At 34.7% G+C, this 23,614-nt stretch overlaps 1 protein-coding gene across 4 annotated transcripts; it reads right to left on the bottom strand.

The window, feature by feature from the left end:
- Nucleotides 1–10,295: 10,295 nt before the first annotated feature.
- LOC105767456 (E3 ubiquitin-protein ligase PRT6) lies at nucleotides 10,296–22,278 on the bottom strand. Of its 4 annotated transcripts, none has more exons than XM_052626705.1 (18): nucleotides 22,158–22,278; nucleotides 21,806–22,013; nucleotides 20,525–21,637; nucleotides 19,074–20,290; nucleotides 18,828–18,968; nucleotides 18,082–18,325; nucleotides 17,267–17,989; nucleotides 16,456–16,644; nucleotides 15,680–16,353; nucleotides 14,573–14,624; nucleotides 13,851–14,490; nucleotides 13,150–13,358; nucleotides 11,967–12,502; nucleotides 11,778–11,885; nucleotides 11,575–11,641; nucleotides 11,417–11,494; nucleotides 10,959–11,027; nucleotides 10,296–10,856 (listed from the first exon to the last, which is right to left on the bottom strand). In XM_052626705.1, exons 2-18 carry the CDS (start codon nucleotides 21,857–21,859, stop codon nucleotides 10,782–10,784), a joined length of 6,189 nt encoding a protein of 2,062 aa, XP_052482665.1. In that variant the 5' UTR covers nucleotides 21,860–22,013; nucleotides 22,158–22,278; the 3' UTR covers nucleotides 10,296–10,781. The 4 variants fall into 4 exon arrangements, with proteins under 4 accessions (XP_052482665.1, XP_052482666.1, XP_052482664.1 ...); XM_052626706.1 differs by having other exon boundaries at nucleotides 22,146–22,248; XM_052626704.1 differs by having other exon boundaries at nucleotides 21,806–22,267.
- Nucleotides 22,279–23,614: the final 1,336 nt, after the last annotated feature.

Raw genomic sequence — 23,614 nt, 5'->3', positions numbered from 1 at the left:
TTTCGTTCTATGATATGTGATGAATTGACGAAAAAGACCATGGTTTGACCATGGCAATATATGGAAATGTGATTATGTGTTTCCGTGTAAGACCATAGCTGGGCTATGGCTTCGGTGTGTGATATGTGATGTGATGATGTGCAAGACCATAGTTATACTATGGCAATGTGAAACGGAGTACTCAATTCTGTAAGACGTTCCCTAATTTAACAAACGTCGGTAAGTAAAATGAAAACCAAGTGTTGAAATTTAATTAGATATTAATATTGAGCACGAATAAGTAGATTCATTGTGTGAAATTGTGGGTGACAGAAAATATTTATAATAAATAGATGTGTTAATTTGTTTGGAATGAATTATATGATTGTGATGGTATTATGTTGAAAATGAACGTTAAGTTACATATGTGTATTTATGAGAGCCAAGTTAGAGGCTTTACGATCTCACCCGTTACTAGTGTTGCTTTATGACAAAATTTTACAAGAATTATGTTGAATAAGTTCAAAAGTGTAAACTAAAGAGTTCAGTGGTGAAATAATTAATAATGCATACAGAGGTAAGAATAGTTTGGAAAGTGAAAATAGTTTTGGAAGAAATATTTGAATGTTTTAAAGATTATATAGATTATGCAATATCATGGTTAAGGAAGAGGTTAATTTCGGCTAATCGACTCAAATAAGTATGAAGCCTAAAAATATGTTTCCTGAGAATTTCTCCCAAATCGATTTTTATTAATGAATGGAATAATGTGAGGTTCGTGATGACAGATGAAAGCCCTGTTGGTCTGGTTGGTTTATGACCAGTTATTGTTCTGTTTTATATGGCTAATTAAAAAGTGTATTATCTATGCTATGATGAAATTCCAGAGCTGGTAAGTATCGTTCTCTTCTGGGTATCTCTGAGAAATTATTCAGATATTCATTCTTATTTCCCTATAAGTTATATGTATTTAAGCATCTTCTCAGCTAAGAGAATGAATTTCGTGCATTCACGAGTGCATAGACAGGTAGTCTGAATGAAGAATTGATATTCTTGAAAGCATGATATAGAAAAATACTTATTATATTTGTTTTCAATGGGTGATGTTATTCTGAATTAAAGTTGTTCTGTTAACAAAGTTAACCCAATTTTAAAGCTTGAATGATCTGGACATGCTAGCAAAGATAAAGCAAATGATGGTAACATTAACCGAAGCTCTGGTTTTGAGTTCAATTGGAATTGAGTAATGAAATTATAATTTTTCAGTGATGTACTAATGAACGGACTAGAATGATTTTTATTGCTAGAATATAAAGTGATGGTTCATGTTTTCAGACGGTTAATGTCGCATTAAAAAGAACTGTTCGACTAGTGACTTAAAGGCGGTCACTATTATGTCTGTAATGAGAATTTCATGACATTGTTTGTTTGACGAGAATTGCCATATGTTGCCTGATTTCAGAGTTTAATGTATATAGTGGTACAGAAAGATCTGAGTTTAAGACAGTGTTGATGACTTGAGCTATTGAAAGATTGTGAATAATTATTGATTGACCTGTGGGAAGGCAAGTGTAATTAAAAATGCTTGTATGGAAAATCCTCGTTTATTTTGTGTAGATTAGTTATTCGATTGATTTTTTTTGATAATGGTCTAATTATAGATAAATAAAAACTAAAGTGATGTTTCTTTTGCAAGTTTGAGAAACTCATAAATGTGTCAGTAAGTGATAAGCTAAATAAGTACAATGAGGATCGACTTTTGATTCTAAACTTTAGGTGAGACCTGATTTATGTTATTCTTATTCCGAAACGGAATTCGTGTACCGAAGAATTTGGGGTTTATGCAGAAATTTTTTTTATGAAGTTAAATTGATTAGTGATTCGGGAAAGTTAGTTAAAGCGTTTCATGAGAGTTGAAAATAATTTCTTCTGGTAAGATTTTCGGGGACGAAAATCCCTAAAGGGGGGAGAGTTGTAATAGCCCGATTTTGGGCCAAGTCGGAGCAGTGGTTTCGGGACCATAAATTCGACTAGGAAAAATTTATTTTTATTACATTTTTATGGTCTACAATTTCACAAAATGATTTCGTAAAAATTTCGTTCAAAAATTTCAATGTTTGGGCACTCAATTTAGCCAAAAGGACTAAATTGTAAAAAGTGCAAAAGTTGAGTTCTACATGTTAAAAGTGTCCAATTGTTATGAAATTTTAAATTGCAGGTCCTTAAATGGTAATCAAACCATTGGTTAACTTGTTGGACAAAAATGGCCAAGAGATAAGTGAAATAGGATATTTTTAAGTTGGGGGCATTTTGGTCATTTAATAATTAAAAGAATTAAAAAGGCCAAAATAGCCAAAAATTTGTCCACCTTCTCCATTATGAACGAAAATAGCAAGGGGGAAACTATGGTTAGGGTTTTCAAGCTTCCAAGCTCCATAGTAAGTGATTCCAAGCCCCGTTTTTAATGTTATTTACGTTTTTGAAGTCTCGGTAGCTTAATTTAGCTTATTCTAGTAATAATTTAACCTAGGGTTTATACTTGGAAAAATACCCATAGGTGAAATGTGTTTATTTTCATGTTTTATGGTAGAATATGAAGCTTGAAATTGTGTTAAACAATTTTTGCTAAGCGATTTTCAGTGAAAACAAGTGAAACGACATAATCGGTAAAAATTATTATTGTTCATAAGTGCATGTTAGAGCAAGAATTTGATGTTGCTATAGAAGAGGAAAATGTTTAGTATGTTATAAAACATAATAAAAAGGATTAAAGTTTAATTTCGAGCCTAGGGAAAAATTGTAATTTTGAAAAAGTTTAGGGGCAAAATGTATTTTTAAGTATGATTTTGGATCAAATTGATTAATATGAGTGCTAAATAGGTTAAATGTGTTGTTAAAAGTGGTGAAAGGCAAGAAATTGACCTTGAAAATATGATAGTAAGTTTGTATGTAGATAATATATTCTTTTATTAATGCTTATGCGTTTTATTATTTTATTTAAGAAATGTACTATCGTGGAACAAATATTTGATGCAAATTATGAATTAAGATTGGTTAGAGAAGAACTGGTAAAATATTGAAAAGTAAAAATTTCCCGATTGAACCTCAGAATAGAAAAGATATGAATGATGGTAATTGGGTCACGTGTGGTATGGACTAAGTGCAGGCCACTATGTGTACCAGACTGATAGGTCGCATATGTGGCACGGACTGTGTGCAGGCCACCAATATTATGTTAAGATACAAGGGTGGCACAGACTATGTGCAGGCCACCGAGAGTCTGTCATTACACAAAGGTGGTACGGACTGTGTGTAGGCCACAGAGAAATCTGTTTTTATTCCGATAAGTTCATCGGGAAAATTGACTAAGTGTAATTGAATGATGAATATATATATGTGGATTTGAATTGAAGATTGACTTGCAATTGGAAATGAGAAATTAGATTTCTTTGAATATAGTGATAAATTGAATGAATTGTATATGAATTGAAATGAACTATTGGAATGAGATGTGATTAATTCAATGGAATTGAGATAGTGAAAAATGAAATTATGAAAGAATACATTTTACAACAAAAGCAGTTTAGATAGTACTGTTGTATAACTTTGAAAAATCACCAAAATGGTTGAAATTAAATTAGAGAGTGAATAAGATATGAAATGAAATCTTAATGAGTCTATTTTACATAAAACAAACAGAACAAGCAACAGATTATACATTTTGAGATATTTGAATTTTAGTGAGGCGGAATTGATTGATTTCTAAATCCCTGTTTTTATTTTGGAAAATAATTAAAATTGTACAAAAATAATTATGAGTTATAATTTATATGCTTAGAATCCTTAATGAGCCTATTTTAAAAGGAAACAAATAGAAATATCATCCAAATTCTGTACAATGAGATAATTCATTTTTAGTGAAGAGAGGTTAGAGATGTTGAGCAGTGAAACAGGGGTGTATTTAATGAATAAAATATACTAATTGGCCAAGCCAAAAATTCTGAAAATTTTATGGTAAGAATATATGTGAGTCTAATTCCTGATAAAACTAACGACACTTAATTTGGAGCTCTCTAGCTCCAGATAAAAATAATTTATTGACTGTAAGCCGACTAGATAGCTTATTTGAGGTTGAATGAATAGTGAAACTATAGATAATGTTATTTTTAAGAGTGTTATCTACACTAAGGATGTGGAATAGAGAGGAGGAGGAGGAAGAAAATAAAATATACGAATGATTCGTGTATAATTGGCTATATGCTCATTTACAATTGATAGACGCCGAATTGAATAGTAAATTAAAGATCGATATTGAATTTATTAATAGCAATTGTTGAAATTTTGAATAATATGCTAGTAATAAAAAATAAAGTAAATATCAATATTGAATTGTTTGTGAGTTGAATGGGATTTATTATTGATATGATTTAAATTAAAAGAATTATTGTGGTATTGAAATGCAAATTGGATTGAGAAATTAATTTGAATTGTGAACACGAAGAGTTATGAATTGAATGGAATTGAAATAAAACATTGAATTGTTATTGCTTGTGAGTTAGTCATTTTGGTACATAGATAATGCTGGATGATAATCATGCTTTGTGAAATATCTGTAGTCATAAGGATGATTATAAAGTATCTTGTTATTAGAATCATTTGGTTATGAGATGTTATAAAATTGTGAGATTTAATGGTTGATATGAATTTTAAGGCTAATTTACTAGTCGGCTAAAGGAGAAATGAGTTTGTTGATGGTTGCGTATACGAAATTTTGGCATATGCTCGAGATATGTAATGTAGTAATATGTGAAATTAATATGAAGAGATTTATGATTGTTATTAGTGTTTATTTTGGCATAATGTGGATTATTCAAGGTTGAAATAATTTAATGGATAAATTGAGTATATGAATGAGTTTATATCAAGTCCTATAGGCTCTATTTATTATGAATACAATATTTTGAGGATAGGTTGTACAGAATTATAAAAGCACGTTAATAATATAAAAAGTTTTAATTCGGATGAAATTTTGTAACTCGGTTTAATACGTATACAAGTGTATGTGTTTTAGTAATGCCTCATATGCTATTCCGGCATCGAATACGGGTAAGGGGTGTTGCAAGCTAAGTTAAAAGGATGCAGGTGTCCAAATAATATGGTAAGTCGGTATCGAGTTTGACACGGAATAAAGGATTTAAAGTAAAAATATACCATTTTTGCAAAACACATGCAAGACTACCAAAGCTAGTTGAAAATTTGTATATTTGCTTGTGTGGTTATCTTTTGATGAGTCAAACTAGTGAGCTAGAGAAAATATTTGGATAAAGCTTGAAGAAGACAAGTATCAAATAGGGGTTGTTAGAAAGAATAAATTTCATCCAAAATTTGACGCTGATATGTCCACCAACGATTCGTTCAAGAAGAACGTACAAGCGTTGACCACGCCAGCCAAACTATGAGAGCTTACATGAGACTCACTAAGTTATTTACATACATTAATTCTTATTGCTCACAACATCAAGATGCTTATTTAATAAATTGGTGTATGGAATCTCACTAAACTCATTCGAACTTATGAGTAGTTTGCCTTGAATGCAGGATCAAAGGTTGTTATGGAAAATTTGAAAGGGACCAAGCCAAACCTTACGGAATTTTTGTGGACTTCTTTGTTGCGGTATAATGCATTTAGAGAGGCACCCTTAGAGGCTACACATCGAGGACTGAATAATGTAACTAAGCAAAATCTAATTTGTCAGATTACGTGTATAAAATATATTTAGTAGATGGGTATGTATTTAAATAACACTAATCTACTTAGTTAATCATATAATAAGAAGTTTCATATGATGTTCATTTATGGAAATGTTATGGGTAGTAATTAAGTTTTATGAGAATGTAACATTAAATTTGGCATAAAAGTAAATAAATTGGAAATATGTTGCTAAGTAATACGATTTAATTGTGACATTTTGGTACCCAAAACCGACGATCAGGTCAGATATAGGGTGTTAGAATTTAGGGATGGAAAGGTGGTTCTTCTCGTTATATACGTCGATGACATTCTACTCATTGGAAATGATGTAGGGAAATTGTCATCGGTTAAACTGTGGTTAACTTAATAGTTTAGCATGAAGGACTTGGGAGAAGCTAATTTTGTTTTAGGCATTCGAATCCTAAAGGATCAAATTTTAGCACTATCTCAAGCTTTATACATAGATAAGATATTGGAGCACTATTCAATGATCAATTTGAATAAGAGAAATCAACCTTTCGTTTCAAGATTTCATCTCTCTCTGGAAGACTGCCCTAAAACAATGAAATAAAGAGAGAACATTAGAAAGGTTCCCTATGCTTTACTAGTATGAAGTCTCATGTATGTTATGTTATGTTATGCACACGCCCAGATATCTATTTTGTAGTGGGGTTGGTGAGTCAATATCAGGCGAATCCAAAACCAAGACACTGACAAGCAATTAAGCATACACTTAAGTATTTACAAAGAACGAGGGATTATATACTTGCGTATTTTGGAAGAGATCTTACTCCTATTAGATATATTGGTTCTGACTTCCAAACGTGTTAGGATTCGTGGAAATAAACATCAAGTTGTGTTTTTGTCCTAAACAGCAGGTCCATAGTCTGAATAAGTGTCAAGCAGGGTTGTGCTGCTAGCTTCACTATGGAGGGTCGAATATGAGGTATGGAAAAGCTATGGCACTGTAATAATGCGGATATAACTAAATCTCAAAGAAACCATATAAGTACAAAACACATTGATATAAAGTATCACAAGGGAGACGGTAGTGTTTAACGGAATAGTGGATGTAGTCAAAGATCGCATATGAGGACAAACCCTAGGGATTTGTTTTTCCAAGACTCTAGTAGTTAGAGATCTCTTTGGGAAACATATGGAGGGGTACAAAAATGTTAAACATGACTCATCTACTTCACTATGGCAAGTGGGAAACTATTGGATCCAATTCCCTATGTGTAGTATTTTTGTCTTTGTAAACTTGTAATTTTTTGGACAGATTGGTTAATAAAATTATTCATGAATACATTAATACTTTGTATATTTTCCTCACATGGTTTTTGCACGCAAAGAAAAATAGAAATAAATGTTGCTCAATGGTTGTCTAATATTTAACTAATATTAAGTGGTATTTCGTGGTCGATTTGTAATACAGAAAGACAACTTATATTAGTAGATAAACCTAAACATTTTCTTAGTCTAATTAGAAATGAGTAAACCGATTAAAATACTAATATGTCGTCTATCAAGTCCAATTGGGGAGATGTTTTGTCTTGGGCATCGGAGCGGATGACTCCCAAAAGATAGAGACATAGATGTGACTGACTGGACTGGTAGTACATCAGACTAGACCCAAGAAGAATAGATCCTGAATCTATTTATGGATTTATTCACTTGTGACATCCATAGTGTGGCATACCTAAATCCTGAGTGGATGACAGACTATGTATGCGTAACTCGTACACTTTGATGTAAGTAAAAGCTAAAGCTCGAATAAATAAGGAACCAAAAGCTGGTGCATTGGGTGTACAACTTCTGCAATATGTAGTGACATTCACAATAGTGGAATTCATATCCCAAGACATGGGTAAATGATATCCTCTCATTTCCATTACATGGTTGATGAAAATTAAACGTAGTCATGAGTTGTTCGTCTTTGTGATGAATGACTAGATTACTATTTAATAGTAATTGAATTTTCATGAAGGAAGATGTAATGGTTACCATGAGATAAAATAGTATTATTATATTGGAAGAGCGGATATTACCCCCAAAGAGATTAAGGATATCCTATGAGAATAACACACTTATGACAAGGTTATTGGATGAGAACTAAGTAGATGCTTTCGTAATGGTATGTCATTAGGGTGTGCTCAGTCATGATACTATAGTGGAATGACTTCATAACTAAATAAGTTTATAATTAATAGGTAAAAAACTAGAACTTAATTATAAATCATTTGAGCCCTAATTACATATACCCAATCGGTCCCTTCGTTAGCTCGTTAAAACAAGAAATGAATTGCGTGTTTGAATCAAAATGAATAGAATGAATAGACATAGAGAAATGGAAAACATTCAGAAATTACTATGATTTTCTTTGAAATGGAGAAATGGAATCATTTGGAAATGAATGTGGTTTTCTCAAAATTGAAATTGAAATGAAAATGAGAAATGATTCATTTGTAAATGTAGATGAGTTAGTTAAAAATGATCGAGAGAACGAGTTTATGTTTTTGAGCTACTTTAAAGCCCGAAAATGAAAATAAATCATTTGGTCATAGTGAACAAGTTGTGTTGTGAAATATTAAATATATTTTTTTAGAAATATTATCAGGGATAAAATCATCATAATTTTACTAGAGGTAAAATTGGGATGAGAAAATTATTTAATATAAATAGAATCGAGTTAGATCAGATTACAAAGTACTCGGTCAAAAGTCTGGGAAGTACTCATAATTGGACTTGATGTGAGAGGGGCCCAAAAACCTCTCATGGATATAAGGAGGGCGGCAACCCTAGTAAGAATACTAGGGGATGTCATCCACCCTAATCCTACTCTAAGTAGGAAGTTGTTTTTCTATTTGAAATAAACCTCTACAATTCAACAAGGATTTTAAATTTTTTTTCCTAAAAATAGATAGCACCAGTAGGGTTATTAACACAACTTTGAGAGATTGTTACTCTGCCAAAAAATAGAGAGAATTTATTCTCAACTATTCAATATATTTTTTCAAAATAAAAATTCTACCGGTTTCTATTAAAGAAAGAGAGAATTTTCGTTTTCACTACAAAAAGAAAAAAAAATTTCTAGCTTTGTGTTTTGATTCAATTGGTTCAAACCCACACTCGAAGCAGTTTGTGGTACGAGAATGACAGAGAAGATCGTTTGATTGAAAATCGAAAACATTAAGGATATGTTTATCTAAAACCACACGTACGATTTCGGTCTAAGGTTTACTGCTATAAATATTACAAAGTAGGTTAGTTTTCAAAATTTTAAATTTCAGCTATGCATTTCAAAGTTTTCAAACCAGGTTTTTTCAACATGAGCTTCCTTCTTTCGTGTACTCTATGGTTGCAACCTAAATAAATGATCACCTTCAAACAACTCTTGAAGCCTACTTTGATACCAATTGAAAATATTATTTTGCTCCTTGTCCAAACACAATGTCTTAATGGATGTTTCAACATAGTTTAGAACAAGACTGTTCTATAAAGGCAATAAAAGAGAAATAAACTCAGAGATTTCTACGGAGCATCACTCAATGAACAATTTATTCAACAATGGATTCATAAACCTATTCACTAAAGCTTAATATATTCTTGCAACAAGAAGCAATTACAACCTCAATAGATATCCCAACTTGTTACAATCACTCACCCAATTACCTCACTTACAATGATATTCAACTCTCCAATAAAAGCATATATAAAGATTGCATTACAAAATAAATACAAGAAATTAACTAACAAAAAGCTCAAGTAAAGCACTCCAAAAAGATGAACTCGACAAACTCTAAGTAACCTTGAACTTATTTTTAAAGTTTGTTTTTTTCCTAATATTTAATGAATTAATATATTTCATAATTCATTCATTTTACCAAGACAAGTTTTATCCTTTATAATTAAAAAAATATCCTTTTAAAATACAAAATTCCTATATTTCATCGACTTAAAGAAATAAGAAAATATTATTTATTTTATATCATAATAAATATTAGATTTTTAATTTTAATTTTCAATTTTAAAACTCGAAAATAATACGAACATATATTTAATAAGACACTAATTTTGAATGTTTCAAAAGTGTTAAACTTTCCTCACAACTCAAGTTCATTTTACTTTTAATTTTCAAACGCAAAACTCAAAAATGATCTTTTAGAAAAGATTTTCCAAATTCCTCAAAATGATCTTTTAAAATGGTTTTCCAAATTTCTATAACAATATTTTTTAATTGACCGATTACACCTACATATTTTCATGTGATATTTTCATGTTTTATCACAGTTCGTCAAACTGTTGAATATAAAAGATATGGAATTTCCATAACTGACATGCTTTACTTAAATAGTTAAGTTCCATGAAATCGCAAGTGTTGTTTCATTATTAATGTTTTTGGTACAAAACAAAAGTAGAAACTAAAATTCCTTGCATAGCATGCGTCCAACAAAATATATTCTAAAGAACCTCGTACTTTCATCATATCTCATCTTAAAGCTCGAATATGATAGAACACATGCTAAACAGCAATATTTGAAAAAGAATATTTAAGAAAAAAAAATTTTGAGGCAATATTAGTAGTAGTCATTGTCTTAACCAGAAAAAGGGAAGAATTGTTGTATCGAGAGAAAATGTGCTATTATGTACACAGACATGTTACAAACCCATAAAAGCAGCAGAAACTATTGCTCCACTTTGCCCATAATGAAGAAAAATACTACGTCCAAACCATTTCTCCCGTCAAACACAGTGATCTAAGAATCAATATTCATTAACAGAAAAGTAAAAGACACAAATTACCAAAGAAAAATAAGGGGGGGGGGGGGGAAGCATTGAATCCACTGAACAGATCTGATTACCAGTATGTCAAGCCAAAAATGCCACATGCCGACATCATTGTCCAAGATCCTTAGTTTGCAATAATTTAAGGATACTGGCAAGCTTCAATTTTGTAGAACCAGTTTCTATGCAATTGATGTGTTGCTAGAAAATGGCGACATATGAAAGAAGCCAAAGATTTAACCACCACCACTATCATGAAACCAAGTTAAACCATGAAAAAGGTACCAATGGTTGTTTGGCCTAGAACCTTCGAACTCCGATCAAGGCCATGAGAAGCAACCTATTCAAGAGAATAGATTATTACAAATACCGGAAAATAAAAAATCAACTGTGTCATGGACAAATAATATATATAAAACAAAAAGAAAGACTTGCAAATCACCATGTAAGTTAGAGCTGCATAGCGTTCCTCGTTCAAGTACAGTGGTTTTCCTCTATGCATTTCAATATCCTAAATAAGAGAAGGAAGCAGAATAACACAAATGGATGATAAGAATGCCTTGGTATGAAATGGAAGTGCAGAGGCAAAACGAAAAGCAAACCTATAGACATTTATATTGTAAGATTCAGTGCTATAGCATGGTAACCATATGAAATTCAGATTAACAATTTTGATATCTCATGGAAGTTTCAAACAAATAATTAGTTACTAAAGAACACTTACACTACACCTATAGAGAATTTTCTAACATTTTGGCAGTTTCAACAAAAATTGCAATATGTCCAATCCTATAACAGTAATACTACCCAACATTTATCTGCTTCAACCTCAAGTTTCCGAAATACACAAATGACAGTAATACTAACTGATACTTTGCTAATAAGAAGAAAATGCTTTACCTCTTCACCAAATGCATCCAAATATGGAGAAGGCCAAGGAGCTTGACGCGCACATCTTTGCAGTAGGATTGTTGTTCTCTATTACAACAACAAAGACTATTAGCCACTTTCAGTTAATATTAGGTTAAAGTTCCAGGAAAAAATTAGTAGATGAATACCCTTATCAACAGAAATACACCAATACCAGCACCACAGTTCATTGCATGAACCATGCATCCACTCTCCCTAGTAAGGAAAACATCAAAGAAAAAGGTCAGTACTTTAGATTTACTATAGTATCTTAAGAATCAAAATACCAGAGAATCATGGATAAATGCACATCTGAAGCACAAAACCAGAAAAAGAAAAGTTGAACATTGACCTGCAGCATGATTTCCAACTTGGAGAGCACAATCTACCACACAAAAGGCATAATGCAGGTTCAACAAGCGCAGCTTTGCATTCAGGGCAACACTGCTTTATATACCTGCTGAAACACATTCTCATGAATGAAGATATTCTTCAAAGAGAGACAATACCTGCATGTCTAAGAGCGGATTTTGTAACAAACCTTTGTAGTAAGTCTTGATAAACATGAGGCAGGCTCATCAACTTGAACGGAACCGCAGGATTGCAGTAGAAAACATTTCGGAAACTGCAGGCCTCATATACCTTGTTGAAGTGATGAAACCATTTTAATGCAAATGATAGTACGACTTCATCTTCAAGAACAACATCTATAGGAGGAATCTTAAACATATTCTCTAGTTCTTCTATTTCATTAAGCTCCACTGAAGCACTTTCAACTGTATCCATCATGTCAGTTGTTGCATGAGAGGGCTCCCACACATCATCTCTTTCGCAGAAAGGTGCTGTGGAAGACGATTTAAGCAACTTCCACAACAATGCACATCTCCGTAAGTACGGGAAACTCAATCTTCGAATCATATCTTTAATATCACAAGAATGGTCGACACTATTTGACACAAAATACCAGTGAGCACAACCAGTTTCTCCAAGAATGCCACAGATATCAGTAACTAGGCGATTATGGGAATCTAATCCATCGGTCTTACAACCATGTCTCTGACAACATACAATTAAAGCCTGAAATCAACATATCACATTCAGAAAATATGTGGTGGTGCTAAATTATAGTGACCAAGAGTTACATTCATAGAAAATGGCTGCTCCAAGAAAAAATTTCAAACAGTCAAAGGAATCCTTTGAAACATGTCCCTCATAGAAAACATCTTAAAGTCTTGGGTTCCTATGGTCTTTATAAGTTAGGCCTCCCCACTGGTCCACCTGCCAACGGATTTCAGGTTGGATGCTTAACATATCAAACCTTGTGTTACATTTTGTTGTTATTGCATGTTGTTCAGTAATATCCCTTCCAAGTTTGTCACAAGGTAGGCTCTCTGCCTTCACCCACATGTGACGGGTAGCCACTTAAGTGATCTATACGAATCGGTTAAGTCTTCAATTGCCAGTGGTCTTCATATTAGAAATTGGGCCTCTGCACCTACTGCCAATTTGTTTAGGTTGGATGCTTAACATATCGTTTAGACAAAACCATATAAACATTACCCCAGATGTTTAGAAGCATCAATGTTTCTTTATATTGCTTAATTTGGCCAGAAATATTGTCCGTAATCAAAATTTCTTGTTCCCATCAGACACAATAAAATTTAGGAAAGAAAAACCGTACAAATTGACCAAAGGAACCTATATATAAGGAGATAGTGGCAAACCTGAATCACAGAGACAACATAGAAAACATGCACAAGGGATGACAAGGACTCCTCACATGAGATAAATGGGCAGGGAAGACAGAAGAGAACCCAAATCAGTGATGAGAAAGGGTCACGAGCAAGAACAGGATGAGATGCCGAATTCCATAATTGAATGTCAGGATATAATGCTTCCTTATCATCATGCTTCAAGATACGAAGGAGCTTATCTGTCATCATAAAATCATGAGAACAACATTTTATTCAAGAATCCAAAAGTGAGACAATTTATCTGCTGTTTTTGATATTAATGCCAAAGATGATAAACATCCACTGACTCATCAACAAACACACACACACACACATGTATATAATGCTGCTCCTTTCATATACTTGTTTAAAGAGCATTCTCCCTCTCTTACGTTCCTCCATCACTATTGTTGATGGTTAAGTAGAAAAAGCTCATCTTGTTAGCATGAGTAGAAAGTTTTTTCATTTTACTTCAGTTTTAGCAAAAAGACTTATTTAGATTTATTTGTGATCCACAAACCATCAAAAGATTAGAATAAATCCTCCACAACACATAAGCAGCATCAAACTTGGATACCATGATATCTATTCCTTAAATGTATCTACAACCTCAAGAATTTAGTATCAAACATTATTCATAAATCCGCCAAGTTCCAAATGAATCTCAAAGTAATAATTAGTGAAAACCGTACCTTCTTTGTTATGTGTGGTGCTGTGGTTATCAAAGACAAGCCCAGAACATATAGACTCTGCAAATAGTTGAAGACCTCTAAATCTTTGGAGGGCATGAAGAGAATTTGTAGTGCTCAAGTTCTGCACAACTCTTTGCAACAAGGAAAATGTAAATTCACTAGAAGATTTAAATTCCTTATACAAAGAAGTAAGAGTATAATTTGCAGCCATATATGTCTTTCCACTGCGAGCAGCAATTTCTGTTGACATAAGGGAATATTTAAGAGTATCCCATAAAATTATTGGGTGGCTTAACCTTGGAGATCCTAAGAATCTATCCTGCATTTTTGAAAAATACATTTTGGACAGAACACGGGATATAGGCTCCAGATTCTGACTTAAACTTTCTTTTCTTTGAAAAGAAAGACCTTCAAAGAAATCAGGTCTCCCAACCACATTGGCGGCAGTTTTTAGAAGACATAAACCTTGCTGAAGCAGAAGAGAACATGTTTCTTTGTTCGCTGCAGATGAAGAACCTAAAGAAGGCACTTGATCAACAGTTGAAGTCATAGGCTGCCTTCCAGCCTTTCGGGAAGTCCCATTCACTACAGGCAAGACAGAATTTGCTAGTCTGCGACACACAGGACACAGAAACTCTCCCTGGCAAAGCAAACAAGTACAAGATCAACATCAAATGTTAAATGAGGATGTGGCAGAAGAATAATTTTTGTGAAGCCAGTACCTGATTGGGATCCACAATATGTGCCCCCTCAAAGAAACTCCTTCGGGCAAATCTGCAACAACAGAACAAGAAGATATATCTTATGCACTTTCAAGCAAGAGCACTTCCAGGCAGGCACCATCTGAAATGTCCAAGATAAAAGGCATTTCTGCAACATCTGGGTTCCTTGATAAACGAAATTACAAATAAATTTCACTAACCATCCAAATCATAAGGTCAAGATTCTCAAGGTGTTCTTATATGATACCTCCTTTGAAAACATATTCTAGAAGGAATAATAAAAAATCACGTGAAGATTACAAGAGTTTAGGAGTCAACAGCAAAGAAGTCAATTGTTTCTATCAGTTGTTGGGCCTTTCACATGTGTTTGAGGAATTTTAGGAGCATTACTTCCATTTTCTGCAGTTCCTTTTGCTTTCTGTTAAGCTTTAGGAGTCTTCAGTTTAAATATCAGATTGTTTGCTTTGTTTTAGGGAGTTGAATCATTTGTTTTTCTTATACTGGAGTCTTGTCCACTCCGTACGGACAGAATTAGTTGTGTGATTAAGATACTTACGCAAAATTTGTTAAATTTTCCCTTCAATCCACTAACTTTTTGAAGCTCCTATCATGTTCTCAGGGCTCAACTAACAGACTCAGTTATAAAAGGCATGATGAGGTTGAAATTAACCCAGACCACAAAAGTGGGTACAAGATGTTTGAGGATTTGAAGGCACGGTTACAAAAACCATGATGAGGTTGAAATTAACTCAGGAAACAGGGGCAGGAGCCTCTGAATGGCAATACATTTAGGCATGGGAAGTTCCAATTACATGATTCCGGCTCCAAATCTACACTTTTTCATTAACAATGAATGGAATAAATCATGATTGATTTTAGTGAGGACATTTTAAGGTTTCAGTAGAGCATCCTTCACCAAAAGGACAATAAGAAGTCCAAAACAAAGAACTATAAGTTCACACCTCATAATTGCATTGGGAAAGATCAGTCGTACAAGGTTGCATGAGCCTTTGAATTTTATAGCTTAGTGAGGTTTAGACTTGTGTTAACAGAAATAAGGAAATCTATCTAATAAGAACAAAATTGACATTTTTTAAGAAAGCTTACCTTTCCTTCAGTGATGATAAATAGCGTTCAAGGCAACTCTGATGTACAGCATGCCCACAGGAAGAAAGATAAATCCCGTCACAATCTAACGGTCCAAACCCGTCATAAACAAGAGGCTGTGAAGTAGATTCTGTCAACTCTCTACCGACATCAGTGTTTTCAGTACCCAAAGGGTTTCCAATTGTCTCACTTGAAAGTGCAACAATGTACTTTCCAAGAATGTCAATTTCAGCATCCCTGTGGTTTCCTTGAGAACATTCAGTGGCAGAGGATACCACATCCGTTTTGAAACTTGAGCGTAACAAATTATTACACATTTCGTTACGAATAGATTTGTACATATCTTCTTCCAACTTCTCTATATTGTATATACTACTGTCCCCCACATCAGTAGATGTTAAAGGTGCTTGAGTGCTCCTCACTGAAGGAAATCGAGACTTGAAAAACTCAAGAATGACATTTACCTCCCTATCTTGTCCCTGCCTGTTATTGTTAGACTCAATAACTGGATTTTCAGTCAACTGTACTGACGAAGAAGGCAATCCTGAACTGTGGGCAGAGGCATTTGAACCTGACTGATTGGATGACCTATTTGCGGGAATATAACCTTGCTCCTCTGAACATTGATCCCATGATGGAGGACCTCTATCAACAAAGCTCAAAAGCCTAGATTTCTTTTTTAAGAAATAATAAAATGTTAATTCTGGCAGGAAAAAAAAAAGAAAGTAGATTCTGTTTGTCTGAAAGTGATGGTAACCTAAAGACTAATCACTTACTTGTAGAAGAATCAAGAAAGAAACAGGATCTTTGGAAGTAGGATCATGGCAAAGGGAGCAACTCTGCTGCACAGCACCCTCTGCTTCATGTTCCAAGTCAGAATCAGAAACTTCTGCTTCAGATTTTGAATCATCAGCAGTGGAACTGATGCTTGACAAAAACTTGGACTGCTCTGCTTTCATTTTAGCCTGCAGGAAAATTTACAGAATACAAAAACAATTCAACCCACAAACTAACAAATACACTGAGATCATGTTCCATTTTAGTTTAATTTCCACATTCTGATTGCCTCCACAATTATCCAAAGACAGCAGCACAAAATTGGCAAAGTTAAAGGGTCTATTCAATTTGTTAATGAGCAGTCATGCAATGGACCTAGCACTTAAGATGCAGGAAACTGTCAATAGTTTTTTAACCAGGCCAATGAATAACTGACACATCGATAATCCAATGTTTGGCAATCCCCCATTGAGATGAAACTCAGACAAGTTACATAAAAATAAAATATTCAAGAAGAGAGATATTGGCCAGAGTTAAATGATCCTCATTCTAATGGTATCACAGATTTTTTTTTATACAGGCAAAGTATGAGCTATTATAGTTAATGTTAGCTGAGGAGCAAGTTGCTAACCTGCTTCCTACGTGAATTTTTCAAGATTGCTTCCCTCACTTCAAATACACTTCAATATTTATCCTATTCCATACCACATGTTATTATGATATTACAACTTCTATTTTTCCAAATTCCAAGAATTCCTTTCCTTTTATGCTCAACATAAATTCACAGAATTATAAGGCAAAAAATCTCACCAATATGGCAGCTTGTCTTTCACGAGCTTTCGCCTTGCGCATTTCACTATCAGAAGCTGAACCTGATGTCCTCCTCTCGGTATTAGAAGTAGATTTTGACAGGTGGCTGACCACTTCAGGTGCAAGTTGTTGCAGTTTGGTCATGCACTGGGAATCAACTTCAGCGAACTTCTTCAATAAACTTTCAATCAGAGGAGAAAAACTGCTTTTGCTGGATTCCATGTAATTGTTTTCGTTGTCTTGCCGATGCATTCTCATTAATGCAACAAGAAGTGATAACAAGCTCTGGTTGCCAGCAGTATAGTTTAATGATTCAGTAATTGCTTCACTAGCAAAATCCAGCATGGAATTTGAATCTCCAATATGATGTTCTACACCACCAGATCCATTGTGCTGCAAATAAATGTCTAATGCTAGTGAAAGTAAGTGCAGGGCTGTCATTAGGATACCATCAGGAGCACGTGATTCAGTAAATTTATCAGTGAAAACAGAATAGAATAGAACTGCACGAATAATCTTAAGTGTCTCTCTGCATGTAGCAATCCTAGCGACTCCCTCAAGAGGAGGATATATCTTTGTCCACTTAGGCAGCTGAGTAGTCATTGCAGAAACACCACAGAAACGCAAGTATCTTTCTTCTGCAACTTGCAAATCCCTTGAGTTCCAACGAGGGTGGTATAAATCCAGCTCCTTCCAATAGGCCCAACGCAATGAATACATTCCCTGAAATATATTAATATTATGAAATATTAACAGATCAAAGCCATTTTGACAACTCATAACATCGAAAGGTATGTAAGAACAAAAATTCCAACCTGATTAAAGCCTGATGGATTAGAGTATACAGCAACCCTATCTAAAATTTCTTGAAGCTGGTCAGACTTGGAAAGCTCACGTGGTAGAGATTTCACTAGTTGACTGTGAGTAGCATCTCCAATGGCTAACTTATAAATCAGTTCTCTTTTCAAACTGTCAGCCGTATTGCGTCCACAAAATCTCCTTTCTAGTAATATTTGCATGATTAGAGTGAGCATTTCCTGAACAAGAACTGGCTCATACCTGAAAGATGGTACAGTGTCACATTATATCAAACATGAATGCAGAATCTTGCAAGTATCCTTAAGGGTGCAAAGGAGTGCAAGTGTCTAGGCCATCTTTGCTACTTGATTTCACTTCAAAAGCAAAAAAAGCAAAACCAAAAAGAAAAAATAATAACAAAAAAGACGTGATTTGCAAAATAATGACTTCAATAGGGATTCATCATGCTCTGGTTCAAGTTACATAATCAAGATATCATTTTTACATTTTGCTACGTACATTTTCTTAACAGCAAATTTTGAGAATGTAAAATGAAGGCACAAAAACCACGTAGAAGCTGCGGCAACCATGTCAAGTATTAAATTTCTTAATAAAATGGTGCATTCATTCCTTAAAGTTATCCATTCAACTGGTAAAGCAATAAATCTTGGAGAAATCAACAAAAGGTATTTTAATGAAACTAAATGAACTTAAAAGCATTTTAATGATGTAAAACTAGAAGTTAAAAGGTGTAAATACATACTCATTTGACCTCTCAAGAGTAAGAGAGATGTAGTTCAACAGCCCAAAGCGCTCTACAATTCTCTTAACATAGAGATCAGGAGGAGCTAGTGCAGCACAACACTGCATCAAGAATAAATCAAGCTCCAAGCCTTGTTCAGTCCTGAAAGTAAAGAACACCAGAAAGAACTTGACAACTAAGAAATGGAAACTTAGGGGACCTTTTCCCACTAGTTACAACTCACAAATAAAGCACAGTTTAACCTACCAGCGAACAGAGCGGTACCACTCACAAGATACTAGGGCAGCATCCCCATTCTTCCGCCACATTCCAGCAATAACTTGAGCACAAAATACCCTAATCCGTAAAGGGTGCTCCATAACAGAGGCAGAGAACCCCAAAGGATTGCAGCCCTTAAGGATGTTGCAAAAGAAATCTACATGTGCTGATAATGAACTTGCCAAACAAGCATTTGTTATATTTGGCATTATAGATTCACCATAAGACATTCTCAATGCCTTCAGCAAAAGCAAGGAAAATAATCGATATAATGGAACGTGAACAGATATCTCTTGTGAACTAACATCATAAATGATATCTAGCCATTCGCTTAAACTCAAAACACGTAGAGTCGCTACTCCTATGCCATTGTCTGTCTCCATGGCACTGACATCCAAACCCATATAATCGCATGCAACAGGATCAATTTCAGCTGAAGAGCTTGTACTGTCATAGCCTATATTTTTAGCAATCTCCATTTCATCACTTGCTCGATTTCCACTATATACAGGTGAAGAACATTGTGAGCTATGATTTTCACTTGAACCAGTTAGCTTCCCAAAATATTTGCCTTTCTTAATGTTGTACAAGGTTTTCTTTATTGCCAAAAAATTGCTATCAGAAATGCCACTACTATTTGGAGAAGATAAACTCTGAAGAGCAGCAGGGGTACCGCCATCAACTTCCAACCAAGTCTCCAAAGCCCTCAAGCACTCCTGTATTAACCAGATGACAGTGGAGGGAATTGAATGATATATGGAATCAGATCCTATTTCAGTAGCCTTTGAAACACTCCTTCCTGTTACACTACAAACAGAACTCTCTTGGGAGAGCCTTCCTACTTTTGCATGTCTTATGCTATCTCCATCATCCACATCTTGCTTATAAGCGTAAGGAAGACAGCTTGCCCCTTCATTTGTGGCAACAGAAAATGCACCATCTACCAGAAGGGAGTGAATATTGGCAATAGAATGGCTTAAAACAAAAAGCAAATGCATAGCCTCATTTTCTTCTTCAATATGGAGGCCAGTTTCCCTCTTTATAGGGTTCATCCCTTGCACAAAAGTCAAAAGCTTTAGCCAAGCTCTTAAGAAGTCCTTCTGTTCATGGATTGCATATCTGGAGACTACATCATGGCTCATAACAACCCGGATGTCTTCAATTACACGGTTAGTGGTATCATACAAACTTCCCCACTTAGCAGCCTGCAAAAGAACAAAACAAAAAGACTTACATAGACTGTAAAACTTCTAACGCATTACTAGTAAAATAAATTTTTCAATAACTGCTTTCAGGAGTTATTGTTTTCATTCCTATAACCAAATTGACATACAATGTGAGCAAATCTCAGGCTCTATTCTCTCTTCAATGCCCAAATCGTTTGTCCTCAAGTAATTTTGGCCTAGTACATAAAAGGAATCAGGAATAATAGAAATTACCAGCAAACGACCATCTTCTCGAGCGCAAGAAAGAAAAATGTTTTCCAAGCATTTCAGTAGCATGTCCAATAGGTTCATCTCCTTCACAAGACGAGGAGTTAGTGTTGGCACTGTGAATATTTGGACAGAGAAAGTTGAGATCAGTGGGTATTTCTTATTGAAAATGCTGTCACTTCCCTCTTTTATGGCTTCATGTATAACAGTTGGGTAGTAACCTAAAAATGCTTTAGAAAATTCATTTTTGAAGATGGGCTCTGCCAGCAATTTCAGCAGCAGTTCATGGAGCTTCTTCACGACACCATCACTAAAGAACCTCTCTGCTCTAACCAGAATATCCAATAAACCATCTAGAGAAATTACCCTCCTAGCTATAAAACTAAGCAAACTGTCACTACACTTGCAAAATTCTATAAGCATCTCAACAACCACATAAGTAAGCTCATTTGCAGCCTTCCTCTGCTCGGCACCACAATCAGTTGCTCTCATATTTTCCTGAAATATACATTCTGCTGCGAATAGCTTGTTTTTCCAACAAATAAAGAGTGCATCAAGCACTGGACCAACAGAGTTTGCTAAGTCATCATCGAGTGGTCGAATCTGTTCAGAACCTATATGCTTCGTGCAGAACCCCTCCTGTTTCCATGCCGTTTCATCCCCACAATCACAGCAACCGCCACCGGTATAGATAATCGTATAGTCATGATCCTTGTGATTCCCATTCTGGAAACAGGGAACACAAATAGCACAAGTTGGATCATGCTCACACGTCCGGCACCTATATGCAATGTCATTCGATCCCCAAACTGCACCACAAACACCACGTTGTTCAACACTCGAGTCCTCTAGGTTTTTCAAAGTGTTTGTCGGTTCACCCTGAAACATCAGCCACTGCAACCAAACCATACTCTCACGAAATTGATTTTTCATACTTAGGCACATCCATTTCTTAGACCTTAAACTAGCATCTTGTATTGACTCAGCCACATCCTCATCTGTAGGTAAGAGTGAGGAAACTATCTCTGGCAACAATAATCCATTACCATTAACAAAATGAATTATCCCCTCATAACGCTTCTCAAGGTACTCCATTGGAATCCCTAAAGCAGCTAACCTCTGATTACAAAATCAATAGTTCTTTTCAGCAATTCAATCCAATATTAACAAATTCACAAGGTATAATTAGAAAAAAAAAAGAATAATAAAATAAAATAAAGCTTCAACATTTTCACATTTTCACCTAATTGAATAATCAGAGGGAAAAAGAAAGAACAATGAACATACCCGTACGACTCGATCACGGGGCCTAATCGGCGAAGAATCGGCAGGCGATTCCATTTTATTACGGAAAATCAAATGCCAGTAACGGAGCAGCCAATCAGCGCAATACAAGCACGGCCGTAATCTGGAGCCTTCTTCACTCCCCAGGTTTACTTCTTCAATGGATTTTATTTTATCAAATTTGAAATTACCCAAAGGAAATTATCAAGTCCTGAATTGCAGAAAATTCCCAATCAGTCGTTCACTATGGGCATAGCATTGATGCGAACAGACCCATCGGTATTCCTCATATTTATACATACAATATATTAATTCAGTATTTATGTAAATAATAATCTCTCACTCTAGGCTTAACTGGTCTTCCTTCAAGGCGGTGGTTCAAGATTGCCTGGAATAATCTGAGAGATAGCGTGTTCTTGCTGTCCTCTGTTTGGATAATAATTATAATAATAATCTCACTTCTAAAAGCTTCATTGTTGCTTAAAAACCTTTATTGATGTCTTCCGTCAGAAAGATTAACCCTTTTTTTTTTCCTTCTAGTGTTGGATTTTGGACTTGGTGGACGGTAAAACCGATCCATCCATGTCTTATATGTGGGCTAAGAAACCCGGTCTTTAATGGCCTTTGTGACAATGGATTGCCTGCCTCCCTTCGGCTTTGCTGGGTTTAGAATATTCCACCCATTTAGACTTGGAGTAACTGCAAGAATAGTCACATAATTGTACACTGGGTTATGTTTTTAACACCCAACTATTATTCTTTTCAATTTAATCACGAAATTTTTCAAAATTAAATATTTTAACCACTCTTCCATTAATTTCGTTAACTCAGTAATCGAAGTCTAACATGGGCTTTATTTATTGGCCTAATAACAAATTCAATCTTTCAATTTATTTTTCGGTATATAAATATATATTTCATATGAATCTATATTACTTTAAAGTAATTCTAATTCACAATTTACAAAACATTTTAAAAATTTATAATATTCAGTATATTTTTATGAAAAATCAGTCACTTTATTGGAAAACCAAACAGCCAAACACGGGGCAAAAGTTGAAGAAGAAGCCCAAAGGACAGACATCTTCAAAAATTAAGGGGGTCTACGAGGCAACAATATTCATTAGCAGCCAGAACAACCAAATCAGGAGCTTTCTCCACCCAAAACCGATCCTCACCTCTCTGTAACCCATCACGAGCCATTACATACGTGACCCTATTCCTAGATCTACCCACAAACTAAAAGTGACAAGCGCGGAGTGCTTTAGGAAGCTCATTGGCTTCCTAGGTTAATGCACTAATCTCCGATAGATCCTCTACTATATCAACTAATTTCTTGATGATAGCTCTAGAATCCCCTTCTAAACTATTGAATGGAAACCCATCTCGCAAGCAAATCGGAGACCGTGGTTAATTGCCAGTGCTTCAGCAGCAAATGCCAACCACACCAAACATGTAAGTCGGTTGCATGCTCTCAAAATTTGGCCCAATTCATCCCGAATAATCACTCATGAACATGATTTCCTTTGTGCAAGGACAAAACTCGCATCCGCATTTACCTTAACCATGTTCGAAGGTGGAAGAGACCATTTAACAAGAGCACTTGAGTTCAAACGAAGAGAAACAGAAAGTTAAAGTCGAACATCAAGTACCTTTGGGATTGCTACAGCATGTTATGATTTCAGAGCGGAAGTGGGAACGAATTACCATGGATTCTGTGTCAGGGTTACCGTTATCTCCAAGAAAGAAAGATACCATTTAGGTTGTTGTTGATATTTTGACTAAATCTGCACATTTTATTCCTGTGCGTAC

The sequence above is a fragment of the Gossypium raimondii genome, chromosome 13 (assembly GCF_025698545.1).
Source record: "Gossypium raimondii isolate GPD5lz chromosome 13, ASM2569854v1, whole genome shotgun sequence".
NCBI classification, from domain to species: domain Eukaryota; kingdom Viridiplantae; phylum Streptophyta; class Magnoliopsida; order Malvales; family Malvaceae; genus Gossypium; species Gossypium raimondii.
Note: the sequence above shows the minus strand (reverse complement) of the source record. Positions and strands in the feature narration are given on the sequence as shown.

Bases quoted from the DNA above. Each gene is read 5' to 3' on its own strand.
- LOC105767456 (XM_052626705.1), bottom strand. From the start codon at position 21,859: ATGGAATCGCCTGCCGATTCTTCGCCGATTAGGCCCCGTGATCGAGTC. The intron at 18,969-19,073 runs GTAGGTTAAACT...CTTTACTTTCAG, and splicing joins TGGTACCGCTCTGTTCGCTG to GACTGAACAAGGCTTGGAGC. The intron at 16,645-17,266 runs GTGAGATTTTTT...ATTTTCCTGCAG, and splicing joins AAAGACAAGCTGCCATATTG to GCTAAAATGAAAGCAGAGCA.